We start from the raw sequence: 13,230 nt of genomic DNA, 5'->3' as shown, positions 1-13,230 counted from the left end.
ACAAATTAGCATTCATCACACCATGCACAATTCTCTTTTTTTTTTTGCTTCGTTACTTGTGTGCCTTCTAGAAAGAATGGACAGATGAGTATTGAAAAAGATTCACTAAAACACTTTCTTCAAAAACCAACTATTATTCCTTCAATCTAAAATCTCATTGTTCTCTATAAACCTTTATGTTTTTTAAAAGAAAAAGTTGTAAAAAACATGATGAAAATGTAAAAATGGAATGAACATGATGAACTAACATTGTGGACAGAAAATCATCTAGAATGTTGAAAACTCAAACGATTTACCATAAAATCATGAAAATTATCACTGTGAAAGCTTGTCAAGTAACAGACACAACCAAACAAAACAATTATTTTAGCTCTTATGTTTGATAACTTTACCGTCAATGAAGTAGAGAAATGTGACATGAGTTAAGAGTATAAAAATATGAAATGAGAGTATCAAAATATGAAATGGATGGCCATGCTAATGCTAATGAAAATGCAAAATTACAATTTTTCTTAAAAAATAAAGCCAGCTTTGCTGTGTGCTGCTGTTTTTCTTGGAATTCTCATGTCCACATACAACAAGATGAGGGGCTTATGATAAATAAATTTGCACAATCACTCAAAACCATACAATTATATATCAAATGGAGAGTGTCTGGAATGGATATGTCTACACATATCCTCCTATAACTAGGTCAACACATTTTATTTCACAGAAAAGTCACATTGGTCATAAAGGACACTGGGTAAAAATGAACTCAACTTCAGCACTTGAGTCAAATATTTCAAATGCATCAGGAATGAGTGTTTGAAGTTCAAGAAAGAGTTTTTTATCAAAAATATATTTTATGATTTTAAAACATTGAACTTAAACAGCCAGGCATACATGGCATAGATGATTTGTATAAGACTATTTCATTGGTGACCAAATGTTGTGGTTAAACCTAGAGGAAACAACAGAATTCAAGCAGAAGCTACAAAATATTTTTAACAACTCTTGTTCAGGTTTACAAGTATATGAGTCGGCACCATCTCTGACCGTTTCAATAATTTAGACAAAAACCACCCGGATCTGTACCCAAAATATTTCTTAAATTTGTAATGATCACAAACGTCAAAGGTATATTACTCAAAATGGTACAGGACTAAGACTCTAACCACTTGGGTATTTGACCATTGCCGTGTACATACTCAAACCAGTGAAAGGCAAGTCTCTTCTGATTTGTTTTCAAACATGCATTCTAATCCCAAAACCTGTTCCTTTCCATGATGGGTTACAAGCCATTTCAAGACATGGGATTGTGCAGCTCCTTAGTTTTTGTTTTTTTGGTTTAGATGCATAGCTGAGCATGCATTTAGTTGAACGTATCTTAAATTTTTGTACCTAAGGTATCCGTGGCCAGTGATTCCACGCCTGAAACAAACATTCTCATTGTCATATTAGTCATGTGACTTCTCAGTTTATACAGTCTTTTTCAAAAGAAATGAATCCGAATTTTTATGAACACAAATTTTTGAGTAACAACCAAAATGAGACAATGCCCATCAAACAAAGTTAAGTCGCACAATGAATTCTGAACAACATCAGTTTTTAATTCTTAAAGATCAGGGGGATAAAAAAAGAACTGAAAAATTAATTGTATTTTGAGAAAGACTGCAACATGCTCTGTATTATTTAAACAACTGTACAGTTAAAATTCTGAAACAAGGTCAGGAATAATCAATGCCATGTAGTTCAACTGAAAAATGCACAGAATAATTTGAGATTACAAAATGTAAATCATCGTTATCAACAACTACAAAGAATTTCCCCCACAGAAATCATTCATAAAGTTATTCATGTTTCTAAAAAAAATATGATTCAGAAAAAAACCCACAATTGGTCTGATTACACTATAGTGGTTCAATTTCTGATATTTCGTAAAGGCATCGCCGCAAAAACAAGTGGACTGGAGGTCAATTTTGGAAAACTCTGGGGGGAAAACCCGCTATTAAACACTAAAACTCTATTTTTAAAGAACTTGGTCCTGCTTTGTGCACCCATCATGCTGAAATAACAATAGTGCCAAAATACTAAACAGTAAACAGTAAACATGATGACAGGCCGAACAACAAGGCTGTTATCTACCTCAGTCTGGCTCATCTGAAAAAAGTCAACAACACCCTGAAGATGCCACGCAACAAGTTCTGTCACTCCTTTAAGGTGGTATGGGACATCTGTCGATATTAATGTGGATTAAAGTACATTATAATTTAAATACTTTCACTTGTTTAGAATTTTTATATTTTACAATAAAAACACTAATATTTTACCAAAAATAGCTTTTAAAAATATTTGGAGAGGTAAAAAAACTTAAACCCCCACAGGGATTCGAACTCATGATTTACAGATTTCTGTACTACCTCTAACCCACTGCACCACGCTGTTATGGGGCAATATTGGGAAAGAAACTACTCATAAAATTACACTTCATTTTATTTTTTATTTCTATAAACAATACATCACAACATGGAAGTGTCCCATACCACCTTAAGAGGACAGGCTCTTTATCAAGTGCCATAACTGGATGGACTCCAAGTCCATGTCTAATCTCCTATGAAGTTTTAATCAAGACAGTCTTCATTAGACTTTGCTTATTCTTAAATAAAGCCCTGGCCATCAAATTTATCAAGATGGCCTAGCCATCCCTTTTATTTCAGAATTTGGCTCTCTGCAAGAAAGAGTGTGGTCAGCATACCAGTATCTAGAGACAAAAAAATTCACAACAGTTTGTGACACAGACTTTTCCTGCTTAGTTTTCTATCACAATGCTTAATTCAGAAATCGCTCATTTTCTGCTATAAAGGAAGCATTCAGTGAAGTTATCTATTAGATCTTACCTGCCCATTCTTAGTTAAATCTTCCACACATGTGTGTCTGGCAATTTTTTCAAAATGCTGAACAAAACTATTCTGATACTTATCACACCAACACTGCCAGATTTGTAGGGATAAGATTTTTAACTGTCTTCCTCACAAACGTCATATATCGACCTCAAGATTCCAGTCAACCAAATTCACAGTTCAGGTCATTACTGGTACAAATACTTTGAAGACTTTGTATCAAAAATTCAAATACATTTCATTTAATATTGATTCTCCATCAGATATGTAAAGATGAAAAAGCAACATGTGCACGTACATTTAACTTTCAATTTGATGCTCTATGAACAGTTGATTCAGATTCAGGGGAAAAAAATTCAAGTTTTGTATCACTGTAGTCTCTAAGCAAGAAAACTAATGTATATATGTGTTTTCTTTGAACTTAACAGTGTGCAGTAAAGCTAACTATGAATCAAGTGATATTTTTTTTAATTCACATGAATTAAAAGAAATTGAAATCTTCAGAAATTGTTTCATAAATACAAATTTTAATTATACTTATCAAAGTCTAAAAAACTAATTTACAAGGCATTAATTCAAAATCAGTTCCTGACCTTTGACCTCAAAAAAGGCCAATCGTTTTACCGATATTGCAAATCCAGACAAAGGACATTTCAGTCCAGTTCCTTTAACTTACAAGAAACTAGCCCAATGAAAATTATATAAACCTTAATAACATCATTTACTTAATGGAATGCAGAAGAAAGTTCAGTAGAATTTTCTGCGTTGGGAGATTTAATTTTAACTTTCAGTAATCCACACAACTAAAAATAAGAAACCAACATTGGCTTTTATTTACACAAAGACAACTTGGAAATTAGTTCATATTTCTAAGGTAATACTATGCAGAGAAAAACTCAATTCAATTCACTGGAATAAGTATGTGCAAATTTTGTTGTACTTTACTGGATGGCTTGAACTACATCTAATAGCATGTCAGGTTGCCATAGATCTATCACAATAGAGATTGCCTTTGATCTTATCATTATCTAATGATTCTAGTCCTTATTTCATTGGGAAAAAGTAATATTCTTAAAAATATGGATACTTCACATCAACTTTATGTAGCAAGGATCATGTTGGTTTTCTTTTCCTTTTTGGCAAACAAAAAGACCCCGGAAATTCAAGCATCATATGTAACCACTTGATGGAGAGGCAAAAAATACAGGCATATTATGCATGTCTCGATACCTTACGGCATATGTACTGAATACATCCAAATTTTTAGAACTTACCAAAGGCTCTTGGCAACACTTGCTGAAAAATAAAATATGATGAGGTCAGTAAAATATTCAGTTGAAAGCATATATAGTAACTGAATGGCACAGTGTATTATCATACACAATAATTATATTAAAATAGAAGTTTATCATCCATTTTACCAAAGTTGTTTACTGTATTACAATTTATTTCTCACAGTGTTCCAATATTGTTCAATCACAAACCGTTTTAACATTTCCAGGCCCTTCTATACAGAAAATCACATTTGAGCTTTCAGATCAGGTGATCAAAATTCAAGGCAAAGAATAATATGGTACAGTGTGCTGTACTTACATCAGACTGGGTAACCTGTTTACGGACCGCTGGGCCAATGTTCAGCTTCCTCTCCTTGAACACGAGGTTATCCGACTACAACAAGAGATAACCACAAGTTAATCCTCAATACCTATATTTGAGATACCACAAGTTAATCCTCAATACCTATATCTGAGATACCACAAGTTAATCCTCAATACCTACTGTATACATGGGTTATTTTTGCCCCGTTTTATTTTAGCCCTTCTACATTTGTAAACAGTTTCACTCCGTTTTAAATTTGCCAAGACACAGTCATGTTAAAAAAATGTTATAAAAAATATAACTCTGTTTCGTTACAATTCACCCAGTTTTACATTTGCCCACTGACATCGAGGGTGAAAATACAATGGGGTTTAAAAATGATAACTCTGTCTCATGACAATTCACCCTGTATTAAATTCGCCTGCTGACATCAAGGGCAAAAGGGGTTGAAAATAAAACGGGGGTGAATATTTCCCTTATACAGTACAGTCAAACTTGTATTAAGCAGTCACCTGCGGGAGGCACCCAAAGTGACCTCTTGTGAATTTGCCAACATCAAATATCTTATTAAAATAACTATCACATTAAAACAATATGTATCAAAATGATAGATATAGTAACTTATTAAATGTTTTGAAGTATCTATTATATTTACAAATAAGTACAAATACATAACAATGTATTGTACATGCAATTTTTGTGTTTTTTAAAATTATTGAAAAAAGTCATAACGTGGTAAAACCTTTTCACAATTATAACACTAACTATTTTCATGAGTACCGTATACAGTGGAGCCTCAGTTATCCGGACGCTTTCGTTCCCAAGTTCAATCGTCCGGATAGGTGAAGCGTCCGGATATCTGAAATGTGTCTATTGTTGTCATGAATAATAATGTATTTGTATACAATGGCTCCCAGTGTTGATACTAGTTTTTATGCCTTTCATACCATATAGCAACACATGCGAGAGTTGTCTGTTGATATAAACGTTTTTAAATATAAAGAAATCTGCTTTATTTTATCATTTGGCATTCAATATTAACCGGACAATAATGATAACCGAATCTAGCTAAATTCTTTGTGTCCAAGTGTGATATGTGTGTGATACACCGTTGTTTGCAATTTTTCAATTTTTGAAAGTGATTTGGGAAGTCAGTGTGTTTATCCAGGCTACACATTAGGGCCTAGCACGTAAAAAATGTGTGAAACTTAATTGACAGGGGTAATCTTTTGTACTGAGTAGGGTATCATCAAATTTTACCGTCCGGTTAAATGAAGCAAGATTAGTAGTAATTCCGGGTTTTGTGGTAAAAACAGACCGTCCAGATCCGGAACACGGAATTCCGGATAAATGAGACAAAATAACGTATAAATAATCTGTTCCTAAATAAAATCGTCCGTTAACTGAAGCGTCCGGTTATCTGGCGTCCGGATATCTGAGGCCCCACTGTATATAGAAAACAAACATTTTTAATACAAATCAACAATTAAGTTTTAAACTGACCGTATCTGAACTTAAATCATATTATGAAATCAAGCAATTTTCTCTTGCCTCGCCGCGGATATTTTTGACACCTATTTCAAACAGGGTATTATTTGAACTCGGAATAATTATTTAACTCGGAATTCTATTAAATTGTGATTTTAGCTGTAGTTGCTGTAGTTAGATATCAATTATGCAGTAATGATGATTTGTGCTGTAGAAGTTGGTACAATATATGTGTTAGAGGGTTATTTTTAATGATATAGTTCATCATATGCTAATTCAAATTATCATTTGTAGTATACAAAATTATTTCTTTTCTATTTAGTATATTATGTGTTCTTCATATTTATTTCATTGAAATATTTCATTATATATTATAATTCAATTCATCCATTATATGATAATATGTTTTCTTCTTTGTTTGTTTATTCATTATTGTTTGTTTGTGTCTTTATTGTTTGTTTGTTGTGTCAGTAGAGTTTAATGAAAAAGGGGGGGGGGGGTTTAGTTACTCGAGTGCTAGTGTTAGTTGAGACATGCGCATGCGTTAAATTCGGCATAATCTGTAAAAAAAAAGTTAGACCAACAAAATTACGATGTTTGTGAAGTATTACGCAAATTCAAAAGAATACACAAATTCCACTGCGTTGTCAGACTTCCACCGATATCGCAAGCTGCAAAATGTACACACGTAATCACCTATAAACTTCCATACGATAATATAATACAGCCTCGAACATCGTCACCAGAACTTTATGTTACCAGAAATTAACATCGGTGTTGACCGCGATCATAATATCCACAGCAGTGAACAGATATACAGCCAGTATCTCGCTAAAACGCCACGATGTGTACACACAGCCATTTCCATTTACTTCAAGATGCAGACTACAGAAAATCATCGTCACTTTTTAATTTCTGACGTCACGCACTCGATATTTCCCGAACTTTTTTCTGTACAGGCACTGCACAAATATCAAAGCCTACCAATATCGAAGAAGTGCGTTTATAATTATTGCACTGAATTAAACTTGTAAGCAAAAATCATAATTCAGTATTGATGTAGTTATTGATTCTAAAGAGAAAACGAAAGTTAATACAAGGCTTTAGAACATAAGTGCTGTTAAAGCGTAATATGCTTTTGTTCTGTTAATGTTCATCTTATAACGATCATATTTATTTATTTTTTATAACAGGGGATACTCAACATCATAGCCGACATTACCGTATATACTCGCCTATAAGTCGGATTTTTGGGAGTAGAAAATTGAGTGAAAAGTGGGGGTCCGACTTATAGGTGAGACATAGTAAAACAATTTTCACAAGAGAGAAGTAAGTTATATTTCTTTTTAAATGATAAACAGATAAATGCATTGAACCTGTGTTCAGCAGTCAGTTTTTCACACCTAAGGTGATAATAGATATAGGGGTAATGTCACCTAAAACAACACAAGCCAACACCCCAGTTTAAGGGGCTAATTACCAACCTAATCAGTCAGTAAGGAAATAAATCACTATCATCAAATTTTCAAAAGGACTCTATTTGAATACTTGGTAGTTTTGAAGCTATTACCAACTTGTAATTAGTGTTATAAAAAATAATGGCATTTAAAATCAAAAGTTATTAACATCATAGACCCATGATAGAAATAGTCTAGAAGCAATTATGGGGTGAAACAAGGACAATTTTTTTTAGAACTCAAAACATGTATGATAAAATGTGGTATTAAATTGAGAGTATCTGTACAATAATTGTCCTGAAAAAGTGACCCGACTTATAAGGGAGTCAACAGCAAAATCTTCAAATTAAAGCTGGAAAAAGGCAACCGACTTATAGGCGAACCATACTTATAGGCGAGTATATACGGTAGTAAGGTCACGGTTCTAGAAAAACCACGAACCACTATGCAATAACCTTCATTTAAAACTTGAAAAATCAGGATCCGCCCATGCATTTGTCTGTCAATAAAACCACCGTTTTTAGTGTGCAACTCAGGCAAAATCAACTTCAATATGACGTAGTTCGACTGTTACGTCATGTAGCTGGGATCTGAGATCCGATCAGTGATGAAAACTAACAGCGATGCATGTGGGAGAGAGAGAGAGAGAGAGAGAGAGAGAGAGAGAGAGTATTATTACAAGCAGCTACCCGAGAAAGAAACATCAATCCACCATTCTTGTATTTTTTCTTGGTGGTCGCCCGCGCTCAGATATGTGGGTTTTCTCCAGGCACTCCCGCTTCCCCCCACACCAATGACCCCCTCTCTCTTAAATCCGTGGCAATGAAAGATATTAATTTAAGTTGTATAGCTTATAAATTATCAACCGTTGTGAAATAAATAAAGTTCAGTTTCAGTTTTTATCTTCCGAGCTCCTGGAAAAAAAAGATAAGAAATGAAACTTGTCAACACTAAAATGACTTTATTCCCCCTCCGTTTTATTTTGACAGAAGACTTTAAAATCATTCCCACAAGATCTTGGACTTGCGGTAGGACGCAACTATATTTTTCTTGCGTAAAAAAAATGAAAATGACGCTGGTTTCAAGCGAAATATACACCGATTGAGTAGTCTTATCTCAAATGCGAGACAAATCTTGTTGATTTCATGTACATACATGTATAACGATAATATACATGTATGTACAATGTACATGCATATACTATATATATATACACACGTATAACTATAATATTTACTTAGTCTATTATTCATTTTACAAAATCCAGTAACAAACTTGTATTACTAGTATTTGCTTTGCATGCAAACAACTTCTAACAATTTTTAATTTAAAAGGAGGTTTGAATTCTTATACATGTAGGCGAAGCGTATGGGAAAGCGCGAAGCGCCCATTGTATTATACATACTAGTATACCATAAGAACGTGTATCCCACTGCATCCCCCTGTGGCGCCCCCTCCAAATCACGATACATACAGAGTGTAAACTGTACTCCCTTGTACAATTTGTACAGTGCTGTTTGCAGTTATTGGTTAGCTTGTAGGCCTATCGAACAAAGCTGCATGGACTGATCATGGCATCAAAAGTTTACATCGGAAAGTGATTGCATTGAAAAAGGAATGGTTTAATGTATCTTATTAATGCCTGACAATTAATTATTTTATAAAATTATTAACAAATCGTGTGTGCATTTACATGTACTTTGATAAAAGGAAAATATGGATCCATCTGCACTCCATCGTTGGATGATAATTCAACAACTTGACCACCCTTGAATTGCCGGCGATGTCTGCCCCTTTCACTGAGATGATCATCAATGTGGACATTCAGGAGGATTACATTCAATCTTTTTGTCAGACTGTTTTGTGCCAGTTTAGCTACTTATTTGAAATGCATGTACCAGAAAATGACCCGCAATATTTTAATGCGGTGATGTCATGAGTTCGAATTCCGCTGGGGCTTTTATAATTTTTCCCTTTCAACAGTTTTTAAAACGTATTTTTTGGTCAAATATTGTGAAATTTAAAAGTTCTAAAACGGTGAAACTATTTTGATTGTTGTGTGATCTTATCCACATTTATAATGACAGGTGCTTCATACCACCTTAAAAAACCTTATTTTTCTTTCTTTTTTTTTTACTATTAATCAACTTGGCATAGAAATAGTAGTCAAAGTTTAAAATTTAACAAGTATCACATGAATAAAATATGTTTTTGTCAATTCAGAATTGCTGGTCCATGATTCATGAGTTTATTCTGCATTTTTAAAACAAGAACATTAATGTTGGATTTTTTTAAACCAAAGTGAACTAATGATAAGATATTTGGGTTTCAAAGTATGCTTTTGAAATATTGTTTGCCTAATTTGTCTCTCTTATAACGATCATTAAACAATAAGAAATGTAATACAATTAAGTTTCTCGGAGCAGATGGTGTCTAAACAAAATGTTGTAAGTGGCGTGATAAATATAAAATCATAACTTTTTCGACAAGATCTCGGAAGACTCTTGATGCAGATTCACCGATTTTACATGTTCATCACAATTATGTATTTTAGAAAGAAAAAAAGATTTGAAATCAACGCTAAATATGAAATTTTGCAATATTATTCTTATTGAGAAAGTATAACTGTTCATCAACCATTTAATTAGATATCTTTGAATAGAGTAAGTGAAAAAAAAGATCACGGAATACAATTATACAATGTACATGTAATACATGCAATATACAGTTATAATTCTACGCAATAATTAAAATATATCCATACGATCACATATTGCAATTACAACTTGGTTTAAACATAAAATTAATAAAGTGTTTACTTAAAAAAGAATATTTGAACCACCAATCCACCGTAATAGTCTAATTTTTGCGTGTCTGGTAGTTTAAAGGAGGGATATTATTTCTGTTTTTCTCTCATAAATAAATAAATATTTTTATTCTTAAATCCGCCATTTAACAGCTACATGTAAATACCGCGTGTTACATCGTGTTGCATCGCGATGCGCCGTGTAGCACCGTGTTTATTTTTTCCCGTTCCGAGGCCTTTGCAAAGAACAAAACATCAAAGGCACCGACACTTCCACGCTCAGCGGAACATGCATTTTATCCATCGGACACCTCCATTATTTCAACGTAAATCCCGCCGGCGCTTTGATAAACTTTACCTTTCAAAAAAGTTCCAAGCATATTTTTCATTGTAAAATTTGAATATTAATAACTGGTGAAAGGATTTTGATTCTAATGTTTTTTATCCACAATTATTGAACCAAAATGATCGGAACAAAATTTAACGGAACTTTCGATCTCTCGAAGTTTACACCAAGCGAGCGTTGGTGAAACGGTCGCCTGGTCCCATGAGTTCGAGTTATCGAGATTCGCTATTTTTAAATAACGATGATGCCAGCCTCAATTCCCATTTATGAAGACTTGACTAGTTCGAGAGACATAGATAACATTTGTTATTTATGTCTCTGCTAGTTCTTTTATATATTGCACTGATGTACATGTATATTAACAATAATTTGCATGCATGTATACATCTACTTTTACCTACTATTAAAATATAACTCAATGATTTATAACAAGATGGATGTAATTTTAAACAATAAAATGCTACCATTGATGATGCATATAGAATAGGTATTGCGATCATTGCAAACAAAAATAAGATGTTGCAGTTTCTGTGCAATGTTTTCCTAAAGGTGCTGCAGATAAAATGGAATCAAAGTACTGAAGACAGAAGTACTGACGGGAGTTGATTTTATTGATCATTGTTTATTTTTTTTTTAAATCAACCACATGTTATTTCGCATGGCAAGTATATGTAGTTTCATAGTTTTATTTGAATAATTTCGCACATCTTTTCCGAGCTATAGGTCAAAACACTGTTTCACTTCCGGTTTGCCAGAGTAACTGCATATTATAGGAGAGTTGATAAAAATCAACTCTCCAAAAATTAAAGTTAAAGAATTTGATGTTAATCTTTTTTACATGCAACCTTATACATAAAACTGTGTTGAATTTTATCGGAAAAGTTTGTACTAACTAGATATGTAATTTTGGAAATGTCAGATTAGTGTAAACTGAACGCTTGTCAATGTAATATACTGGCATTTTGCATGCATGCTTCATTTTTTTCAACTTAACTTATATACGGTGTGAATTCTGCGTTATAAAAAATATGGGTGAATAAGACGTGTAAACTGTCTATATCACGCATCCTAATATGTTCGGAATGTTTTCTTTATGGTTGCTAAGTATATGAGAAATCCAGAGTTGCTCGAATGAAAGTTCACGAGACTTCCCTGAGATTTCTTCAGTTCCTGTGAAATTTTGAGCGGAAGTATAAGTGTTCAGATAATAATCTCAAAATACGTAAGTACTTGTCGTTTTTTTATATCACATCCTACTTTGATTTATGTCAAAACATGAAAATCTATTAAAATATATGTCATATTTTATCATCAAGCGGTTATTTAAACTAAACGATGATATCCAGAAAAAAGTTAAACTATCCTACACGTGGTTAAAAATGTAAACATTGGGTTGCTTGATAAAATCATAGCCACGTTTTATACTTTTGGTGCACAATACCATGCTTTAAAAAAAGAATGGGTGTCTGTTTTGTATAAAAACTGAGTATATCGTAACATTCTGCTTAAAATAGCAAGCGCAACTTCTCGGGCCTTTCCGGCAGGCTCGGAAAAACACCTCGAATGTATTAACATCACCGGATGTTAGAATTTTATACAAAATGGAGTCGCTTCCCATTAAAATAAGTATCGGCTAGAAAGTCTTGTATGTCGCTTCTGTGTTATATTTTAGTGCATATCGTTTACCTTAATGAAGTAAAGCTCACATCTCAACAGATCATGAAATGTGTTGTATTTATATCAAGTTCTATAAAAAGTGGGTTGTCATTTACGCCTAGGTAATACATTCGAGGTGTTTTTCCGAGCCTGCCGGAAAGGCCCGAGAAGTTGCGATTGCTTAAAATAGTATAGTCTTTCACTATCGAGTATTACTAGGTCAGGCGCGGATCGAAAATTAATCCTAAATTGGGATCGCTACTTAGCATGTCAGTTGTTGCAGCAGCAGAATTTCTAGAAGTCATTTTATTCACTTATTAATGAAGATAATGTTTAAAATCAATAAACGTCTAGTTTTTATATTTGATTACATGTACTTAGATTCTAGGAAAAGGACTATTAACACAAGGCACGATTTTTTTCTGCGAAACTGAAAGGGTCAAATAAAACCACGTGGTCTAAATTGAATGACAATAACATTTGCAGGGGTGTTTTTTGAGGATATATAGATAGGATACTATACAATAGAATATCAATAAATCTCATAATTAAATTTCATTCTAAATTTTTGAAAACAATGCCTATTTACCATAACATCGATTTATAACCCTTAAATATGTTAAATAATTGGAATTAAGTTGATTTAAAGTGGCGTATGCGTGTCAAAACCTCCTAATAGTGTCATTTTTAGAATCAACCCTTCTCTTTAATAAAGTGGGTCTGATCTCCATATTTTTGTCATAGTCTATATAAGGTGTAAAGGAAATCAAACCGATTTCAATCAACAAAAACGTGGAGAGATGACCCACTATACTTTATATGTATATAAAAATGTCATTTTGTATCGTAACAATTGAACGTTTTAGAAAAATATTAATACAAGTCCGTAAATTCGTGGTTAAAGTCGCATATATAGCATGTAACAATAGAGTTTGTTGTGACTGAAATGGCTCAGTGGTTAGTAGAGCACAGACATTCGGTAACATTATAGAGCTA

The 13,230-nt window shown here is 33.2% G+C and overlaps 1 protein-coding gene across 5 annotated transcripts in view; it reads right to left on the bottom strand.

The window, feature by feature from the left end:
* The window catches only part of LOC128162971 (protein boule-like), a 36,317-nt gene that overhangs the window by 12,501 nt on the left and 10,586 nt on the right, over positions 1-13,230 (bottom strand). For 4 of the 5 annotated variants that reach the window (XM_052826418.1, XM_052826421.1, XM_052826422.1 and 1 more), the window contains exons 5-7: positions 4,476-4,550; positions 4,157-4,178; positions 1,384-1,413 (exon numbers count right to left, since the gene is read on the bottom strand). In XM_052826418.1, coding sequence (XP_052682378.1) covers positions 1,384-1,413; positions 4,157-4,178; positions 4,476-4,550 — 127 coding nt within the window. The remainder of the gene's footprint in view (positions 1-1,383; positions 1,414-4,156; positions 4,179-4,475; positions 4,551-13,230) is intronic. The other variant, XM_052826420.1, reaches the window with a different exon arrangement.

This window comes from Crassostrea angulata, chromosome 9 (genome assembly GCF_025612915.1).
Source record: "Crassostrea angulata isolate pt1a10 chromosome 9, ASM2561291v2, whole genome shotgun sequence".
In the NCBI taxonomy this organism is placed as follows: domain Eukaryota; kingdom Metazoa; phylum Mollusca; class Bivalvia; order Ostreida; family Ostreidae; genus Magallana; species Magallana angulata.
Note: the sequence above shows the minus strand (reverse complement) of the source record. Positions and strands in the feature narration are given on the sequence as shown.